The sequence below is a fragment of the Ranitomeya imitator genome, chromosome 5 (genome assembly GCF_032444005.1).
Source record: "Ranitomeya imitator isolate aRanImi1 chromosome 5, aRanImi1.pri, whole genome shotgun sequence".
NCBI lineage: Eukaryota > Metazoa > Chordata > Amphibia > Anura > Dendrobatidae > Ranitomeya > Ranitomeya imitator.
In genome coordinates, this window is record NC_091286.1 from 275,088,123 (window position 1) to 275,110,540 (window position 22,418).

General features: G+C 42.6%; 1 protein-coding gene across 1 annotated transcript in view; it reads left to right on the top strand.

Moving 5' to 3' along the window:
* Positions 1–20,131, top strand: part of RWDD1 (RWD domain containing 1) — a 57,865-nt gene extending 37,734 nt beyond the window's left edge. Inside the window, exons 6-7 of the mRNA XM_069726180.1 lie at positions 16,948–17,010; positions 19,866–20,131. Of these exons, the coding sequence (XP_069582281.1) occupies positions 16,948–17,010; positions 19,866–19,975 (173 nt within the window). The 3' untranslated portion in view covers positions 19,976–20,131. The remainder of the gene's footprint in view (positions 1–16,947; positions 17,011–19,865) is intronic.
* Positions 20,132–22,418: the final 2,287 nt, after the last annotated feature.

Sequence of the window (22,418 nt, forward strand, 5' to 3'; positions counted from 1 at the left end):
GACCACTGCTGCCCGTGTACCCCTGGAACCAATTTAAAAGTGCCTACAGCCAGCCCAAGTTTGTTATGTTAGGCCTTGGAAGCCTGTCTGCGGTCACTCCTTCCACTAGACTTCCACTGACCAGACCACTGCTGCCCGTGTACCCCTGGAACCAATTTAAAAGTGCCTACAGCCAGCCCAAGTTTGTTATGTTAGGCCTTGGAAGCCTGTCTGCGGTCACTCCTTCCACTAGACTTCCACTGACCAGACCACTGCTGCCCGTGTACCCCTGGAACCAATTTAAAAGTGCCTACAGCCAGCCCAAGTTTGTTATGTTAGGCCTTCTAAGCCTGTCTGCGGTCCATTCTTTCAACTACTACTACACTGACCAGGTCACTGCTGCCCGTGTACCCCTGGAACCAATTTAAAATTGCCTACAGCCAGCCCAATTTTTTTATTTTAGGCCTTCGATGCCTGTCTGCGGTCCATTCTTTCAACTACTACTACACTGACCAGGTCACTGCTGTCCGTGTACCCCTGGAACCAATTTAAAATTGCCTACAGCCATGTGTTATTATTTTAGGCCTTCGATGCCTGTCTGCGGTCACTCCTTCCACTAGGCCTCCACTGACCACACCACTGCTGCCCGTGTACCCCTGGAACCAATTTAAAATTGCCTACAGCCAGCCCAATTTTTTTATTTTAGGCCTTCGATGCCTGTCTGCGGTCCATTCTTTCAACTACTACTACACTGACCAGGTCACTGCTGTCCGTGTACCCCTGGAACCAATTTAAAATTGCCTACAGCCATGTGTTATTATTTTAGGCCTTCGATGCCTGTCTGCGGTCACTCCTTCCACTAGGCCTCCACTGACCACACCACTGCTGTCCGTGTACCCCTGGAACCAATTTAAAATTGCCTACAGCCAGCCCAATTTTTTTATTTTAGGCCTTCGATGCCTGTCTGCGGTCCATTCTTTCAACTACTACTACACTGACCAGGTCACTGCTGTCCGTGTACCCCTGGAACCAATTTAAAATTGCCTACAGCCATGTGTTATTATTTTAGGCCTTCGATGCCTGTCTGCGGTCACTCCTTCCACTAGGCCTCCACTGACCACACCACTGCTGTCCGTGTACCCCTGGAACCAATTTAAAATTGCCTACAGCCATGTGTTATTATTTTAGGCCTTCGATGCCTGTCTGCGGTCACTCCTTCCACTAGGCCTCCACTGACCACACCACTGCTGCCCGTGTACCCCTGGAACCAATTTAAAATTGCCTACAGCCAGCCCAATTTTTTTATTTTAGGCCTTCGATGCCTGTCTGCGGTCCATTCTTTCAACTACTACTACACTGACCAGGTCACTGCTGTCCGTGTACCCCTGGAACCAATTTAAAATTGCCTACAGCCATGTGTTATTATTTTAGGCCTTCGATGCCTGTCTGCGGTCCATTCTTTCAACTACTACTACACTGACCAGGTCACTGCTGTCCGTGTACCCCTGGAACCAATTTAAAATTGCCTACAGCCATGTGTTATTATTTTAGGCCTTCGATGCCTGTCTGCGGTCACTCCTTCCACTAGGCCTCCACTGACCACACCACTGCTGTCCGTGTACCCCTGGAACCAATTTAAAATTGCCTACAGCCATGTGTTATTATTTTAGGCCTTCGATGCCTGTCTGCGGTCACTCCTTCCACTAGGCCTCCACTGACCACACCACTGCTGTCCGTGTACCCCTGGAACCAATTTAAAATTGCCTACAGCCAGCCCAATTTTTTTATTTTAGGCCTTCGATGCCTGTCTGCGGTCCATTCTTTCAACTACTACTACACTGACCAGGTCACTGCTGTCCGTGTACCCCTGTAACCAATTTAAAATTGCCTACAGCCATGTGTTATTATTTTAGGCATTCGATGCCTGTCTGCGGTCCATTTTTTCAACTACTACTACACTGACCAGGTCACTGCTGCCCGTGTACCCCTGGAACCAATTTAAAATTGCCTACAGCCATGTGTTATTATTTTAGGCCTTCGATGCCTGTCTGCGGTCACTCCTTCCACTAGGCCTCCACTGACCACACCACTGCTGCCCGTGTACCCCTGGAACCAATTTAAAATTGCCTACAGCCAGCCCAATTTTTTTATTTTAGGCCTTCGATGCCTGTCTGCGGTCCATTCTTTCAACTACTACTACACTGACCAGGTCACTGCTGCCCGTGTACCCCTGGAACCAATTTAAAATTGCCTACAGCCATGTGTTATTATTTTAGGCCTTCGATGCCTGTCTGCGGTCACTCCTTCCACTAGGCCTCCACTGACCACACCACTGCTGTCCGTGTACCCCTGGAACCAATTTAAAATTGCCTACAGCCATGTGTTATTATTTTAGGCCTTCGATGCCTGTCTGCGGTCCATTCTTTCAACTACTACTACACTGACCAGGGCACTGCTGGCCGTGTACCCCTGGAACCAACATCAGAAAATATAAAAATAAGTATTTTGCTTATAAAAAAGAAAATACTGGTGAGATATCAAATGCAGACATTTTAACATTAAAAACAAACACACAACTCTAATCTGGTACAGTACTAAAAATGGCCACCAGCTACAATTACTTTCTCCTGCAAGTAGTTAACTGAAAGTTTTTTTAAATTGAAAACACACATATGGCATCCACCGAGTGTTGTCCTGTCGCGTCTTCTTTATATTATTGCCGAGAAGATGCAAAATAATGAAAATAATAAAATCATTAATTACCAAAATAATAGAGAAAGTCAACACCACATTGCAAATAAACATTCATTCCAAATAAAGAAGCAGGGCGCGTCCGAGGGTGAGTATATACCTAATAAGAATATAATCACCCTCGGACGCGCAATGCTTATTTCCAACAGCCTTCCTTCCTAAGAATCAGCCCTTCCGTCGTGTAGAGAGACGTTGTGTTACACTCCAAGGTGTTCCCCAGGTTGCCTTTCCTGAGCTTCGATCTTCCGGCTCTCGTTTAGTAGTTCTTGGAAACTACTCTGCATTAGGCCTTCAAATTGGGTATGGGGTGTAGAGAGATGGTGTGTTCCACTCCAAGGTGTTCCCCAGGTTGCCTTTCCTGAGCTTCGATCTTCCGGCTCTCGTTTAGTAGTTGTTGGAAACTACGCTGCATTAGGCCTTCAAATTGGGTATGGGGTGTAGCGAGAGGGTGTGTTACACTCCAAGGTGTTCCCCAGGTTGCCTTTCCTGAGCTTCGATCTTCCGGCTCTCGTTTAGTAGTTCTTGGAAACTACACTGCATTAGGCCTTCAAATTGGGTATGGGGTGTAGAGAGAGGGTGTGTTACACTCCAAGGTGTTCCCCAGGTTGCCTTTCCTGAGCTTCGATATTCCGGCTCTCGTTTAGTAGTTGTCGGAAACTACGCTGCATTAGGCCTACAAATTGGGTATGGGGCGTAGAGAGAGGGTGTGTTACACTCCAAGGTGTTCCCCAGGTTGCCTTTCCTGAGCTTCGATATTCCGGCTCTCGTTTAGTAGTTGTCGGAAACTACGCTGCATTAGGCCTACAAATTGGGTATGGGGCGTAGAGAGAGGGTGTGTTACACTCCAAGGTGTTCCCCAGGTTGCCTTTCCTGAGCTTCGATATTCCGGCTCTCGTTTAGTAGTTGTCGGAAACTACGCTGCATTAGGCCTACAAATTGGGTATGGGGTGTAGAGAGAGGGTGTGTTACACTCCAAGGTGTTCCCCAGGTTGCCTTTCCTGAGCTTCGATCTTCATGCTCTCGTTTAGTAGTTGTCGGAAACTACGCTGCATTAGGCCTACAAATTGGGTATGGGGTGTAGAGAGAGGGTTTGTTACACTCCAAGGTGTTCCCCAGGTTGCCTTTCCTGAGCTTCGATCTTCCGGCTCTCGTTTAGTAGTTGTTGGAAACTACGCTGCATTAGGCCTTCAAATTGGGTATGGGGTGTAGCGAGAGGGTGTGTTACACTCCAAGGTGTTCCCCAGGTTGCCTTTCCTGAGCTTCGATCTTCCGGCTCTCGTTTAGTAGTTCTTGGAAACTACACTGCATTAGGCCTTCAAATTGGGTATGGGGTGTAGAGAGAGGGTGTGTTACACTCTAAGGTGTTCCCCAGGTTTCCTTGCCATTGCTTCGGTCTTCCGACTCTCGTTTAGTAGTTGTAGAAAAGTACACTGCATTAGGCCATACAAAATGGGTATGGGGTGGAGAGAGATGGTGTGTTACACTCCAAGGTGTTCCCCAGGTTGCCTTTCCTGAGCTTCTATCTTCAGGCTCTCATTAAATTGTGGTTAAATGGAACAACTGCATTTGGCGTACTAGTTGGTTTGGGGCCTACTATCGGTGTCTGCCACTCCTTGCTGTTCTCCTCCACTGAACAAAGCTGTGCCGCCTGTTTACTACGGTTGCCAATTTTGAACTGCATTTCGACTACTTACTGATTTGGCCCTACTCTCTGTGTCAGCCTCTCATTCCAGTTGTCCTCCACTGCAATGCCCCCTGGTTATTCCTGTGTTACCAATTTTGAACTGCATTTAGCCCACTTTCTTCTTTGGGCCTATATCTGTGTTTCCACTTCATCGTGCCCATTGCCCAGCCAGTGATAGATGAGTCTGCTGGTACATTGACCCATAACGCAACATTCCCCGTGCACGCTACACAACAACATTGTGACCCTGCTGAAAGTCAGGTTGCTCTTCCCGCATACCATACCACCTTACACGGGGACAAAGAGGAAGGTGCAGATGAAAGTGCAGGTTCCTTCATCAGGTGGGGGGAGGAATACTAGTTGGCGACGTCACTGGCACAGGGCCTCTCATAGTACGCAAAAGTGTTGCTGCCGGTGGGAGGCGCCCCCGCCGTGCAAACACACCGCTGTACTTTGAGGGGCCCTGTGCCAGTGCCAATGCCAACGAGTGGGCCCCCCCTGCTTGCTCAGGTTCACAGCACTTGCAAAGTTGAAATACTTACCTCTCCCTGCTCCACTGCCGTGACGTGGTCCAGATTTCCTGGGCCCACTAATTACTTGAACCAGCCCTACCCCCCACAACTTTAGCCAAATGACCCCCAATTTCAAATGCCTTCCAATTATTATAAGGTAAATTACGCTTGACAAGCTTCATTAAGAAGAATGGATGGTTTTGACATTAAAATGGCCACTCTAGGTGTTTTCCTGGCCCCCACTCACTGCCGACTATGCTGCCCCATTGACTTGCATTGGGTTTCGTGTTTCGGTCGATCCCGACTTTACGTCATAATCGGCCGATTTCACTCGACCCGACTTTGGACATAGTCGGGTTTCGCAAAACCCGGCTCGACTCTAAAAAGGTCAAGGTCGCTCAACTCTACAGTTGATCCTTCTGGTCTGGTGTCATAAGATGGACTGCTAAGCATTTAAGTTTCTCTCAAAATTATGTTTATTAGGGGATTTTTACAGTATAGGGGATAATGGGTCAGGATAGCAACAAAGGGAAAGGAAGGCAAACAAAGGAAGAGGAAAGGGCTTAGGGAGGAAGAGGAGAGAAGGAAAATGAAGGGAAATGAAGATCATCTTAACATAGTTGCACCACAACAATTAACATACCAAGTGCAAAAATAACATAAAAGTATAGATTAAAAGTATTCTGGCAGAGTAATCAGACGTCATATAAAGAGGCTTTTCTTGCTTGGAGAAAAAAATTACGCTTCAAGAGGACCATTTGGAATTATATTTAGGTAGAGAGTTATTCCTTAAAGGGACACTGTCACCTGGATTTGGAGGGAACAATCTTCAGCCATGGAGGCGGGGTTTTTGGGTGTTTGATTCACCCTTTCCTTACCCGCTGGCTGCATGCTGGCCGCAATATTGGATTGAAGTTCATTCTATGACCTTCATAGTACACGCCTGTGCAAGGCAAGATTGCCTTGTGCAGGCATATGCTACAGAGGACAGAGAATGAACTTCAATCCAATATTGCGGCCAGCATGCAGCCAGCGGGTAAGGAAAGGGTGAATCAAACACCCAAAAACCCCGCCTCCATGGCTGAAGATTGTTCCCTCCAAATCCAGGTGACAGTGTCCCTTTAACCCTAGAATGCGTGACCATAGAAATCTACACTATTACGTACCTGGGGCCTTTGAGGCCTGTTTTCAAATAACATGGAATAACTCAAAAAAAATTTTTTTTCAAAGTTATTTGAAAGTAAGCATGCATTCCCACTAGCTCTGGGGTCCGCCTGGACGGGATTTCGTAATGGATCTGACCTCCTGGTGACCCCGGCTAAGGCTGGTAGAACGCGTACCTGGGGCCTCGCAGGCCTGTCAGGTTACTTTTTTATTATTTTCTGTAAAACTACTTTAGTTACAATTTTGAAACTCTAGGTATTCCTCAGCTATATAGTTGTTAGTAATTTCCAGTTGTTCGTATATTTTTATGTTATAGGCATTTCGTATAGCAACGCTTTTTTTGTGACTACCCCATATTCACGTACCTGGGGCCTTTTAGGCCTGTGTGCAAATAACATGGAATAACTCAAATAAAAATACGTTTCAAAGTTTATTTTAAATTTGCAAAAGTAAGGATGTATTCCCACTAGCGCTGGGGTCCACCAGGAGGGGATCCGTAATGGATCTGACCTCCTGGTGACCTCAGCTAAGGCTGGTGGAATCCCGGCATTCCATCAGCCTTAGCTGGAGTTACCAGGAGGTCAGATCCATTATGGATCCCATTCTGGTGAACCCCAGCGCTACTTGGAACATAGCGTAAGATGTGTATAATTCCCCAAACAAAATTATGTACATAAAACAACAAAAATGTAACTAAACGGGCACGCCCAATATATTCACTTAGTACAATTTTTTATGATGGATACATTTTTTCTTATAAAAAGTTTTTACATAAAGTCTGTAGCAAACTTGGTGCAGGAATATTTATTTTCCACTTTACATATTCCCCCAACAATTCTTGCATATTATTTTTTCTTCAGAATGTTCCCTGCATACATTTTGTCCGCAAGTAGAACAGAAACGCTCCGATTTTCTTTCTTTGCTGGACAAATATAGCAGCGCTTTCTTTTTTTTTCTCTTTGCTCTAGCTGTTCCTGAAAGCATATTCCACATCGGATCATTGCCTCTGTAATTTGCCTTGATAAGCATTTTGTGCTGCTTCTCTCTAGCATAGTAGGCATCAAAAGTTCATAACAAAGTTCTGTCAAAAATAGACGTCTCTTGTCATTCCTGTTGGCATGGAATTCTGGATTAGTTTGACAATAAACAATATAGCTATTGAGGGATGACACATCAAGGATATTGGAAAAAAGGGCAACAGGCCAACGTTTAGTCTGCCTTTTACACGAATATTCAGTAATCATTTCGTCCATCTTGTCGACACCTCCTTTTGTCTTATTATAATGAAGTATAATTTCAGGTTTTTGTTTCCTGTCATTGGTGTCAATACTTTCATCGTGATGCATTGTGCTCAGTAGTATCACAGATTTTTCTTTCTTGGCTTTATAGGACACCATTGTTGCCTCATTGCAGAAACCGAATACACTCTCGTAGATTGGTCGCTGTGCATTGTGCTTCATTATTGGTGGAATTTCGCGGCGGTTTGGTCTCATTGTACCAACAAGTGTTAGTTGTTTCTGAAGCAAAAAATTGGCCAGTTCTAAATTAGTAAAATAATTATCCATAGTGATATTTTTTCCAGAATGGAAAATTGGTAAAGCTAGTGTTTTCACTATGTTGGAACATAGATCTTTCTGGACTGGAGCGTCAGCTTCTTTTCCACAGTAAATCATGCCATTCATCCCATAATAAGTTGCTGAATCGCACATCCAGAAAATTTTTATGCCGTATTTAGCTGGCTTACTGGGCATATATTGGATAAATTTGCAACGTCCCCTAAAGGCAAGAAGTTGTTCGTCCACTGTCACATAGTCGCTAGAATTGTAAAGTTTGTAACAGTTCTTGATAAAGAGATTCCATATATAGCTAATAGGCACTAATTTATCGGTTGCCAACCTCACAGGCCGAGTTCTCTTTTCATCAAAACGAATGCATCTCTGAATAGCCTCAAATCTATCTACGGACATAGTGGCTTTGTAATGTGGATCTGCAAATGGGTTCAGAAATAACTCTCTGATTGGCACATCATATGATTTAGTCGACCCTGCCAGAAGAGTAAGGCCAATATAGGCATATAGTTCCTCTTTAGTTAAATTTTTCCAAGTTTTTTTTTTTTCCGAAGCAATACGTTTACCTTCCACATTCGTACACAAAACTACCTCATCTGCAATATCATCTGAAACAAATTTACTGAAAACATCTTTTTTGGACATGAATTGGGAAATTCCGACAGCTCCTTGAGGAACTCTAATAATGTTATGTGATGGGGTGCGTGCATGAGCCACAGCAGTACTGTTCCAAAAAACATTTGTTTTAGATGTTCTACTTGCACATTCTGCTGGATCCATTACTTCTTCATCATCTGAGGAATCGCTGGACGATGAAGTTGATACATTAGCTGGTGGAATATACTCTTCATCCGACAAAGAAATGCCATTGTCTTCATCACTATTGAAAATAATCGCCTCAATTTCTTGGACAGTCAATCCCCTTGATGTAGACTGTGCCATTGTAATCTTAGGCTACGTTCACACTAGCGTTCGGCTAGTGTGCGTCGCGCTAGCGTCGGGCGACGCACGCGTCATGCGCCCCTATGTTTAACATGGGGGACGCATGCATTTTTGCTTGTTGCGTTTTCCGACACGTGCGTCTTTTTTGACGCTAGCGTCGGACCAAGAAAACGCAACAAGTTGCATTTTTCTTGCGTCCGATTTTCGTCAAAAAACGACGCACGCGTCGAAAAACGCAGCGTTTTTGCGTGCGTTTGCACACGTTTTTCGGTGCGTTGTGCATCGCGTCGCCGACGCAGCGGCGCACAACGCTAGTGTGAACGTAGCCTAAGATGTGAGTAAACTAAAATGAAAAGTAAAAAATAAAGATTACAATCAGGCTTGTGCACTATACACTGTGTGTGCTAAGACTTTGTTAGTGTTTGTGTGCTTAGGGTAAAGTGCAGCCCCCCTACTCTTACCTTCAACAGATCACTTTCTTGTAAGTGCAGTAGAAGCCTCTGGTTTTGGAGCTCAGAAAGGTTCTTTGTTACAGACCAAAGAAAGCTGACTTCTTCCTCCAAAGTCTCTCCAGCAACTAGGATTTAGGACTAAAGGACCTGTACTGACATCATAATCACGTTACTTTGTGAGGGGAAACTCCCTTCCAGGATCACATTACCATGTCAGGCAGAATCCACACTCTTCCCAGCAACAGCCATCGACCAATAGTCATAAAGACTGAGTCATAAGTTCTTCCCCAACAACAGTACAGACAAAAAGACTGAGGAGTACATGTAAACCAAAGCAGGCCTCAAAGGCCCCAGGTACGTGAATCTGGGGTAGTCACAAAAAAAGCGTTGCTATACGAGATGCCTATAACATAAAAATATATGAACAACTGGAAATTACTAACAAAATTAGTTTCAAAATTCTAACTAATGTAGTTTTACAGATAATAGAAAACAAGTAACCTAGCAGGCCTGCGAGGCCCCAGGTACGCGTTCTAGAGTTAAAGCCAAGGACATTTCAAAGGAGTTATGAGAGAATATAATATCAGATATGTCAGAAATAGAGGGAATATCTATCGATTTTTCACTTTGGGGCAATGCAAGTTTTTATGACAGAAAGAGTATGTAAAGAAACTTGTCTAATTTTTTTTTTTTTTAGGGAGGTCATCACCTGCCAGAAAAAGGAGAGCCAATTGGGAACAAATTTTGACAGGAGACTTATTTATTTTAGTCAATAGTAAAGACACATCTTTCCTAAGTATTGAAAATTTGGGACATTCCCAGAATATGTGAAGAAGGATTACATCTTAGACCACAATTCCTCTAGCATAAATCGGATTGATCTGGTTAATGCGTTTTTAAATCTAGCATGATTGTAGAACCACCTAGATAAAATGTTAAAATATCATTTGCGTTAATAGAAACTTTGTACGCTAGTTCCACCGCTTTTTCCCATTTATCTAGGAAAAAATTATTTACCATGTATACTCGAGTATAAGCCGACCCCCCCCCCCTAATTTTGCAACGAATATATAGCCTAGGGTGGAAAATGCAGCAGCTACCGGTAAATGTAAGAAATAAAAATAGGTACCAATAAAAGTAAAATGAATTGAGACATCACTATGTTAAGTGTTTTTGAATGTCCATATTGAATCATGAGACCCATATAATGCTCCATACTGTTCATTATGGCCCCATAAGATGCTCCATACAAAATAGGCCCCATATAATGCTCCATAGAGTTCATTATGGTCCCATAAGATGTTCCATATACAAATATGCCCCCTATAATGCTCCATGCAGTTATGTCCCCATAGATGCTCCATATAATGCTCCATGTAGTTATGGCCCTATAAATGCCCCATATAATGATCCATGCAGTTATGGCCCCATATATGCCCCATATAATGCTCCATGCAGTTCTTTATGGCCCCATAGACGCTCCATATAGCATTGTGCCACATGTAATGCTGCTGCACTAAAAAAAAAAATGACATACTCTCCTCTCGTCGCTGCCCGCTGCTCCTCAGTGTCCCGTCTCCGCACTGACTGTTCAGGCAGAGGGCGGCGCACACACTAATGCGTCATCGCGCCCTCGACCTGAACCATCACTGCAGAGGACGTGGAAGACGAGGCGGCAGTGGAACGCGGAAAGGTGAATATGAAATACTCACCTGCTCCCGGCGCTCCTGACGTGGTCCTTGCATGTCCCATGTCTCCGGGAGTGGCAGCTTCTTCCTGTAGTGAGCGCTCACATGGTACCGCTCATTACAGTAATGAATATGCGGCTCCACCCCTATGGGAGTGGAGTCCATATTCATAACTTTAATGAGCGGTACGAGTGACCGCTGAACAAGGGAAGAAGCTGCCGCGCCCGAACACCGTGGGACATGCGTGGACCGCGCCTGGAGCAAGTGAGTATTTGACAGGCATCGCTGCCCCTCAGTTTTTCAAAAGAGACATCAGAGTTAAAAACTGAATAGATAGTCTTAATATTCCAGATTGAGTTATTCATAGCATTCTCTAAAAGAGTAACAGTTTCTCTTGAAAGGGTCAAAGGTAAAGAGAATTTATTTCTAATATATCTTAACTCTAGAAAATTATAGAATTCTTCATCAGGAAGATTGTATAGGGTTTTAAATGACTGAAAGTTTATAATCCAGTCTAATTTAGGCCTCGTTATCAGTGAAGAACAGTCTATAATTCCAAACTTTTCCCATTTTTTAGATGGAAAATGCATTTAAGTATCTAAACAGCTACATTTAAGTTTGCCCTCCTAGCTGGAGATGCAAGATGCACATGGCTGTGCTAGGCTGAATTAAACCACTAAGTCCAGTTAAGGCTCGTAGTTGAAGTCAAGCGCTGGCCTTGTGGACGCTAAGTGATTAAACATACTGCCCCAGTCTACCCTCCTGGTATGGACTGGTAGGATTAACTTAATTATGCCAATTTGGGCCGCACTTTGCCAGTATGGGGCTGATAAACCATCAATATCATAGTCTATCCTAATTGGAGTTGCACGATAGACATTGTTGTACCAGATCTGGTGAAAGTATTCCAAAACCAGTGTATCCTCTTGGTTGAAGTTGGAAAATGGACACGTAGAATGGCTCAACTGGCTTAATTTTCAGTCAAATAAGTATTTCCATATTGAAGTCATAAAACTGGTAAATTCAACTAAGTGGTGAGATGGTTAAATATTCAGTCATTTCACTTTTGGAATGATAAAAATGCAACAAATCTATAAAGGGAAGAACCAATGGATGAGTTAAAATGTCCCCTTACCTGTCATACTAATGTGGTGAAGGAGGAACATCTTCGCTAGTCAAAACAAATGCCTTCACACTACGTAAAGACCATTTTGATTATTATTCAAGAACATTAGGATACATCCATAAGGTACTTGGTTAAGGGGATGTGGTTCTAACACCTTGGTTTAAGACTATCTAAGGCTAGGTTCACATTTGCAGTTGAGTCTGCAGCGTTTCGTACGCAAACGCATGATAACGCTGCATTTTTTTATCCGCATCAAGTTACGCATGACTGATTAAAAAAGCAACATTTTCACGCGTTTTTGCATGCGTTTGCGTTGTTTATGCGCATGCGTTTTGTTATGAGAAAATTTTTCAAGGAGAATTTCATTGACATTCATGGGATTTCTGTATATAGACCCTTGTGCAATCGCATGTCCTTGCATTCCTATGCGTTCCCATAGACTGTAATGCTTTGTTTTGACGCACTCCTTCTGCAAACGTTCGCATGCGAATGGCGGCGGAAATTTGACGATGCATCTGCGTCTACAATGAATTGATGCCATTATAGAGAATAGGATAAAATCTACCATTCCTAAATTAATGTGTGATTGTGGCTCTTCTTTATATTGAGTAGCTCATCCCTCATTTTTGCCTGTTTTAGTTGTATCAGCTTTTAGTACTTGGCTAAGATGCGATAACAAGAAATTCTTACATGGAAATCTCGAACTTCATTTGTTCGTTTTGGCCTAACGTTACATCCTAAGGCTGGTTTCACATTTGCGGTTGTGTCCTCAGCGTTTCTGACGCATACATCTGCATGCGTCTTGATTTCCTATCTTTAACATTTTAGAAGCAGGTGCTTGCGTTCGCCCTCGTTTGCTTACGCATGCGTTTTTTCGTAGTCTTTGGCAAGGTGCAGAGAACGCACAATGTTGGAATTTTTGAGGCGGCAAATTCCCATCAAATATGCGCAGGCATGTGCATGCGGATGAGTGCGTTAAAAAGATTGGATTACTGTCTATGGGAACGCATGCGTACACATGTCTTTGCGTACGCATGCGTTCGATGCGCTTGCGTACTTTGGACTGCGCATATCCAGGAACTGATTTAGACACTCCCTTTGAGACACGTCCTCCTTAAATATCAAACGCATGCTCACAAAAAGCGCAAACGCATGTAAAAATGCATACAAACACTGCGTTTTTTGCCGTCATTCGTAAGCTAATGCGGATAAAAAACGCTGCGTTTGCGGTGTGGACGATACGCTGCGGATACAACCGCAAATGTGAAACCAGCCTAAAGGACACACCAAGGAATGAAAAGATTGTTAAAGTTGGATTATAATAAAGTCACAATACAGGAGAAACTCCAGCTCAACAAAGTTGTGAACAGACTTTCTTTCATGATTAAAGTGAATCTGTCACCTCTTATTTTGTATATAAACTGCGGCCACCGCCATCAGGGGCTTATCTACAGCATTCTGTAATGCTGTAGATAAGCCCCGCAATGTATACCGAAAGATAAGAAAAGCAAGTTAGATTATACTCACCCAGGGGCGGTCCCGATACGGTCCGGTCAGATAAGGGCAGATAAAGTATACCTGCGCAGGAGCCGCGGCAGGAAGCAAAGAAGAGGACGTCATCGTATGAAGATGGGAGGCGCCAGACCGCGACGCCCATTGGACTGGGTCTGCCCCTGGGTGAGTATAATCTAACTTGTTTTTCTTATCTTTCAGGATACATCGGGAGGCTTACCTACAGCATTACAGAATGCTGTAGATAAGCCCCTGATGGCGGTGGCCGCAGTTTATATACAAAATATGAGGTGACAGATTCCCTTTTAAGACTGCACAGTCACCTTAAAAGCATTGATATTGCATATGATGTATCTTACATCCCTGATTTTGTTTTATCCTCCACTGAGCACGTTTGGTGAATAAGCAAAGAAGTTCGTTCACAAGTTTGTTGAACTGGATTTTCTCCTTTTTTGTGATTGCTCTACGCCTTGATGCAGTCCGAACATGTAAGGATGAACTGGACCCATATTTATTGTTGTAATAAAATCCTAAATATTCTGTTTTTTCAACCCCTTTTGGCATTCTGTGATGCTCAAGCTACACATAATGTTGGGTAGATTTTGAACAGTTAGGTGATCATTGATCATAGAAGGGTTTCTTACGGTCCAGATCTTGGCCTGAGGTGGGGCTGATGAAATTTTCCTTCAGTGGACAGTGTCAACAATATTGGGTTTGATGTTACTTAATGTTTTAAGCAGGTGGGGTTACTGGACCCATTTGGAAACCTAGTAAAGGTCTGGTTAAGGTTACCGGGTTCTTTGAAACACTTGTATTCTGCTTTCATTAATACGCTAAGTTTTAGCTGTAGTTTCTATATTCATCTGTCTTGCGTGATTTTAACAAGTACAGAATATGTACCGTATATACTTGAGTATAAGCTGACCCGAGTATAAGCCGACCCCCCCCCCCCTAATTTTGCCACAAAAATGGGAAAACTTAATTACTCGAGTATAAGCCTAGGGTGGGAAATGCAGCAGCTACCGGTAAAAATAGATACCAATAAAAGTAAAAGGAATTGAGACATCAGTAGGTTGTGTTTTGGAGTATCCATATTGAATCAGGAGCCCCATATAATGCTCCATAAAGTTTATGATGGGCCCCATAAGATGCTCCATACAAAATACGCCCCATATAATCCTGCATAAAGATTAATAATGGCCCCATAAGATGCTCCATAGACACATTTGCCCAATATAATGCTGCACAAATGTTGATTATGGCCCCATAAGATGCTCCATAAAGATATTTGCCCCATATAGTGCTGCACAAACAGATTATGGCCCCATAAGAAGCTCCATACAGATACTTGCCCCATATACCGTAATTCTCCACAAACGTTAATTATGGCCCCATAAGATGTCCCATAAAGATATTTGCCCCTTATAGTGCTGCACAAACGTTATGGCCCCATAAGATACTCCATACAGACATTTGCCCCATATAATGCTGCACAAACGTTATGGCCCCATAAGATGCTCCATACAAACACTTGCCCCATTTGCTGTTGCTGCAATAAAAAAAAAAAATCACATACTCACCTCTCCGTTGCTCAGGCCCCCGGCACTTTCAATATTCACCTGACTTCATTCCGGCACCGCTCCGTCTTCAGCGTCTTCTGCACTGACGTTCAGGCAGAGGGCGCGCACTAAGCAAGTCATCGCGCCCTCTGACCTTAGCGTCACTGCAGAAGACGCTGAAGACGGAGCGGCGCCGGAACGAGGAGCAGGTGAATATCGCGCAGCGCTCCCCTCCCCGTTATACTCACCTGCTCCTGGCGCGGTGCAGGCCCTGCTGCCCCGGCGCTGCAGCTTCTTCCTATACTGAGCTGTCACCGTTACCGCTCATTACAGTAATGAATATGCGGCTCCACGTCTATGGGAGGTGGAGCCGCATATTCATTACTGTAATGAGCGGTACCATGTGACCGCTCAGTTCAGGAAGAAGCTAGGGAGCCAGGGACCTGCAGGAACCGCGCCAGGAGCAGGTGAGTATAATTAGACAGCCCCCGCTCCCCCTCCCCTTCCGACCCCTGGGTATGACTCGAGTATAAGCAGAGAGGGGGACTTTCAGCCCCAAAAAATGGGCTGAAAATCTCAGCTTATACGCGAGTATATACAGTAATTAAATCCAAGGAATCAAGCATAAGTATAAATGAAGTCTATAAATATAGACCCTCTCTTAGAGGGAAAAAAAAGTAGTAACCAGTAAAAGAATAACTTTTTTTTTTTCTTGGTGCTTTTTTGTTAGAGTTCCCAATCGATAGAGACATTACCTTGATTGATTGATATCTAAAACTTTCACAATCTATCCATAGAATAATATGCCCCATATAATGTTCCATAAATGTTGATGGCCCCATAAGATGCTCCATAGAATAATATGCCCCATATGCTGCTGCTGCAGTTTAAAAAAAAAAAAAAAAAAAAGACATCTCTCGTTGCTTGGAGCCAGGTGCCGGTGTCCTGAGGAGGCGGGGACACCAGCGCGCTATGGTGGCCAGGTGCCGGTGTCACCGCTGGCTCTGGCCCCCGGCACTTGCGATATTCACCTTTCCCCGTTCCACCGCCGCGCCGCTGTGTCTTCTGGGTCTCTTCAGTGACTGTTCAGGCAGAAGGCACACATGCCTCTGACCTGAACGTCGCAGCCAGAGGATGCGGAAGACAGAGCCCAGCGGTGGAAGGGGGCAGGTGAATATGACATTACTCACCCCCTCCTAGAGCGGTCTCTGCACGTCCCTGAATCTCAGATGGTCTTGGCTTCGGCAGCTCTTCCTGTGTTCAGTGGTCACATGGTACCGCTCATTAAAGTAATGAATATGCACTCCACGCCTATGGGAGTGGAGGCGCATCCATATGAATTACTTTAATGAGCGGAACCATGTGATCGCTCAACACAGGAAGAGCTGACGGCGCCGAGACCATGTGAGAAGCAGGTACGTGCAGAGACTGTGCCAGGGAGGGTGAGTATGATGAGACAGTCGCCACTCCTGCCGCTCCCCCGCCGACCCCCTGGGACAATGACTTGATGAGTATAAGCCAAGAGGGGCACTTTCAGCCTAAAAAAATGAGCTGAAAATCTTGGCTTATACTCGAGTATATACGGTAATATTGGTCTTGATATGTCTTTTCATGAACAGCACTCGGATCAAAAATACGGTCATTTGAACTTGGCCTTAAAGGCTGCAGAGATGGACAGATAATAATTTTAGGCCATGAGTAAAGCAATACCTGGCTAAACATGTAGGCCAGTTCATGGGCTCCTGATTTATTATTTTATAACTTTTAATCCATCATGGTTTAAAATAAGGCAAGTCTTATGGGATTATCACTGCAGTGCTAGACGTTGGGATGTCTGGCAATATTTTTAGTAATATTGGAAAGTACAGTCACATGTCCATGTGTGGGGGAATTGACTTTTTGTATGTAACTGCATTTTCAATGATTTGTAGGTTACTGCTCCTATGTTCTTCTCATGAACTATTTATTTCTAACCAAAGTTTTTTTTTTAATGTGTTTTGTGTTGTGCAGGAAAGCAGCTATTTGAGAGAGACCATAACCTGGACACCTCCGACATCAAATTTCTGGAAGAAGGCAAGTTATGAATGTTACCAATTAGCTTGATGTATATATGTATAATACTTCTTTTATATCAAACCTTTACATGAATGTAGTGCTAGCACTGTAGACAGCTTGGTAATATGGAAATCTGTGTTTAATGGCATAGTAAAATATATGAACTTAAAGGGGTTGACCACTTTAAAAATAAATGTCTGTAGTCACTCTGATTGCAGATTGCTGAAATGTGAGTCCTTACCACTATTTCCCGTGCAGATGAGTGGTCGTGTGTGCATGAATACAATTTCCATAATTGCGGTTACTTGCTGTAGTCTAGTCATTACATGACCACAAGTATGCAAGTTGTATACGTGTTTCACGTTACCGCCCGCTAACTTGGGAAATACAGGGGAATCATGATAGTGTGAGCATTGCATAGTGACCACAGACTTTTCTTCTGAGATCGGACAACCTCTTTAATCCCTTCCTAATATTGGATGTATGGGTTTGTCCAATGTCAGGTCTTTTTCTATGATGCAGCTGTTATCTGCTTCTCAAAGCACTGTTGATCCCTTAAGCCTCATTGACAATCTCTGACTGCGTCATTTAAAGTGTGGGAACCACGGGGATGTGTGCCATGCCATTAGTGCGCCCATCGCACTCTCGTGTGAAGTGTCGATAGGATTCCATTTCAACCAGGATGCGAATGAAGGTTATCGTGCCTGCCATGACTGCACTCATGTGAACACTAGACCATGATTTATACCATATACTCCTATATTATAGTATCACAGTATAATATCCACGATCAGACAATTGCAGGTTCAAGATCCCTGAGGGGGGCTAAAAATTAAAATAAATGAAGAAATTTTTTTTTAAAAAATATAGAAAAAAAATTAATGGCCTTCCTCTCTCCCAACCCCATCAAAAATAAAGTAACAAAGAGAAACATATGTGGTATCGCTGCGTCCTTAACCCTTTCCGACATTGGGCGTAATAGTATGCCGCTATCGGACTCCCCCTGTTTGGTGCGGGCTTCGGTGATGAGGCACCTTTCAGGGCACATGAAAGCTGATATGTGCCCGCAACAGCCACGGGTTGAATCACGATCCACTCGTGGCTGTTAACTAGTTAAATGCCGCGGTCATTCTGACAAAGGCATTTAACTTGCGCTTCTGGCAAGCACGCCGGAATCCCGCCCATCGGCGACCCCCGTCAGGTTAATGCGAGTCACCGAGTTGGCATGACAGCCAGAGGTCTCCAGCAGACCTCTATGGTTGTCATAGCCAGATTGCTATGAGCGGCGCCCGATGGTCGGCGCTAATAGCAAGTGAGCATTTCTGCTACATACAGGCAATCTGATCATCGCCTGTATGTAGCAGAACCTTTCGGATTATGGCAGCTTCTAGTCTCCCATGGAGACTGTTGAAGCATGCCAAAAGTTAAAAAAGAAAAGAAATGTTTTTAAAAATATATAAAAGTTCAAATCACCCCCCCCCCCTTCCCCATTCGCCCCATGCAAAATAAAACCAAAAAATCAAATATACACACATTTGGTATCGCCCAGGTCAGAGTTGCCAGATCTATCAATGTAAAAGAAGAATTAACACGTTCGTTAAACAGCGTAACGAGAAAAATTAAAAATGCCAGAATTACTTTTTTGGTCACCACAACATTGCATTAAAATGCAATAGCGAGCGATCAAAAGATCGTATCTGCACCAAAATGGTATCCTTAAAAACATAAGCTCGGCTCGCAAAAAATAAGCTTTCACCAGACCCGAGATCAGGAAAAGTGGAGACACTACAGGTAACGGAAAATGGCTCAATTTTTTTTAACTTTGGAATTCTTTTTGCCACTTAAATAAAAAAAAACCTAGACATGTTTGGTGTCTATGAATTTATAATGACCTGGAGAATTATAATGCGAAAACTTACCTATAATTTAGTAAACATGGTAAAAAAAAAAAACTATGAGATTGCACTTTTTTTTGCAATTTCACCACACTTGGAATAACTTATTTTCCCGTTTTCCAGTATATGATATGTTTAAAACCAATGATGTCGTTCAAAAGTACAATTCATCCCGCAAAAAACAAGTCCTCACGTGGCCAGATTAACCAAAAAATAAAAAAAGTGATGTCTCTGGGAAGAATATCTCTGGTCATTAAGGGTTAATGCTATATATATATATATATATATATATATATATATATATATATATATATATATATATATATATATATATATATTAATGTATATGTGTTTTTAATTAAAGGAGACGTGTCGGCTGATTCATGCTGTCCAAATGATAGGCAGTATAAATCAGAGTCTGGATGCACGATTGTGGCCAGGTATTTTCTTTCAGAAACCTTCTCTTGAGCATTTCAGAGCAGTTGTTTTCTCGATCACTGCATAAAAATACAAGAAGAAAAGAAATGTCATATGCATGCAAAATAGTATAAATAAAAACATCAGCATTCTTACCAAAAAAAAACTCTTCTATCACCCAAAAAATGAAAACCTAATTGGTCTCAAAGAATAGCACAACAAGCAAATTTGTATTTATTTATTATTTTTTTTTACAAATTATTTTTCATAAAGTTTGGAACCTCCATAATTGTTCTGACCTGGATAATCCTACTGCCAGGTAGTGTTTTTTTTTTTTTTTTTAAAGCACAATAAACGCTGTAAAATAGACTAAGGAATCATTTTTGTTTTTTTTATTTTGTTTTTCTTTTTGTGCTATTTTACTGCATTTAGATATTTTGAATAACCCATGTGTAAAGACGTGTCCATTGGTGTCTTAGAGCATGCTTAGATTAGAGGAAGGTTGTAGCAACAAGTTGTTACCTATTGTAAATGAATAACTGTTTCCTCTTTGCCTTGCAGCTGGTAACAGCGTTGAAGTGGATGAATCTCTATTCCAAGAATTGGATGATTTAGAACTAGATGACGAAGAGGATTTAGATTACAACCCTATTGATGTAGAAAGTGACTGATTACCTTGGACTTACCGTTCTTCACAAAGTCACAGTATCTGTGACTAATAAGTGTTCATCCACTGCTGTTCATTTTTTAAGTCCTATTTTAATTTTCAGGAGATTTCTCTTCTGAACATTTCAAAGATCACACTGAATAAAGTGACTTAAAATCAACTGATTGGGATGTTTTTAATAACTGTGTTTTATCAAAGTAATTGAAACAATGCCATTATATGTCAGAGGGAGGAGAGCACGCTGTAGCTGCAGGGAAACAAATTGTCATGGTCTCTCATGTAGTTTTATCTTTTTCATAGACAGGTTTCACATGTTGCCTGTCAGCTCATTATGCCAGAGATAAAATATAAATATATATTGGGACACATGCAAATTGTAGGTGCATGTTCACACTGGCCATTAAACAGACACAACCAAAAATATAACAAAAATGAACATATACCCTGCTCTAAGTCAGTAAAAAGCAATAGTGCATATAAGTAACATAGGGTACTTGGTAAACATTGTTTTGGATCTGAAAAAAAAGCTTAAAAGCCATCCCACCAGCCACAAGGTGTAGCTAATTGGGATGGTCCTAACCTCTATTATTAAAATCTTGCCATATGCCAAAATTTACCTCAATGTGAATAAGGGCCAAGCAGAACTGGGGCCCAACTTTGGACACCCAGCAATAGGAAATTATATAAAGGTAATGCCCAGCTCAAAGAAACGGTGTGTAAGGAGCATGTTCACACTGTCCATTAAACAGACAAAACCTAAGAGAGAACAAAAATGAACATATACCCTGCTGTAAGTAAGTACTAGAGATACCTAAGCTACTGTAATGGGGAAAGTGACATATTGAATCTTAAAAACTATGCTACATTTTTAATTGGAGATACTTGCAGATATTATTACTACACCTACCAAATATTGGGATAGGATCTTGGAGATAGGGAAACCCTTTTTAATTAACCAAGCCTCATTTTTCAAACCTGGCCAATGTAATTTTATGTGGTAATAACTTTGGAATACTGCTATATATCCTGATGATTTTGAGATTGTGGTTTTTTTTTGTGTGTGACATGTTGTAGTAGAGGTCAATGACAAAATACATCAATCAGGAAAAAGGAAGCCCTTTCAGATCTATTATGTCAACCTAATAAAAACCCAGGATTGTGTGCCTCTCGAAACTCTTTGCTTGTTGGCCAAGTCAGAAGCCAACATTTTAGATGTCAAGGTAGCAGGAAAGTTTGTCACCCTCCCAAAAACAACAATTTCGGCAATTGTTACTCCAAAATATGGACATATTCTCGGAATTACCAGGTTTCACTCAGGTCATTGAGTATGAGGTTCTCACTGATCTTCATATTCTGGTCAATTTAAAACCCTATACAGGATTCCAGAAGTCTGGAGCTACTCTCGAAGGAGGTGACACGGATGCTGAACCTGGGAGTAATTGAGAAATCCGAGATAAGGTGGTCAAGTCCCATAGTGTTAGTGCCAAAGCCAAATGCGTAGTGGGGATTCTGTAATGGCTATCAAAACCTCAGTGAGGTCTCAAAGTTTGATGACTACCCAATGCCCTGTGTAGATGCGCTGACCATAGAATCATATTATGTTGGAAGGGACTTCAAGGGTCATCGTGTCCAAACCCTTTCTCGATGCTGGCATGATTCACTAAACAGTCTCAGAGACTTTACAGTAAGAGCAGTGAGACTATGGAACTCTGCCATATGATGTTGCAATGAGTGATTTATTACTTAAATTTAAGAGGGGACTGTATGCCTTTCTGAAAAGTATAATGTTACAGGGTGTATATATACTAGATTCCTTGTTAGGGTGTTGATCCAAGGAACTAGTCTGATTGCCGTATGTGGAGTCGGGAAGGAATTTTTTTCCACAGTGTGGAGCTTACTCTTTGCCACATGGGTTTTTTTTGCATTCCTCTGGATCAACATGTTAGGGCATGTTAGGTTAGGCTATGGGTTGAACTAGATGGACCTAAAGTCTTCCTTCAACCTTAATAACTATGTTACTATGAAGATGTCTGTCCAGCCTCTGAAGACTTCCTTTAAGGAGAACTCGCCACCTTTTGTGGCAGCCTGTTCCGCTCATTGATCACCCTCACTGTCAAAAAGTTTTTGTCTTATACAGTGGGGAAAAAGTATTTAGTCAGCCACCAATTGTGCAAGTTCTCCCACTTAAAAAGATGAGAGGCATGTAATTGACATCATAGGTAGACCACAACTAGGAGAGTTTTAAGGAGAAAACAAATCCAGAAAATCACCTTGTCTGATTTGGCAAGATTTATTTTCCAAACTATGGTGGAAAATAAGTATTTGGTCATTATCAAAAGTTCATCTTAATATTTTATTATATATCCTTTGTTGGCAGTGACAAAGGTCAAACGTTTTCTGTAAGTCTTCATAAGGTCTGCACACACTGTTGGTGGTATGTTGGCCCA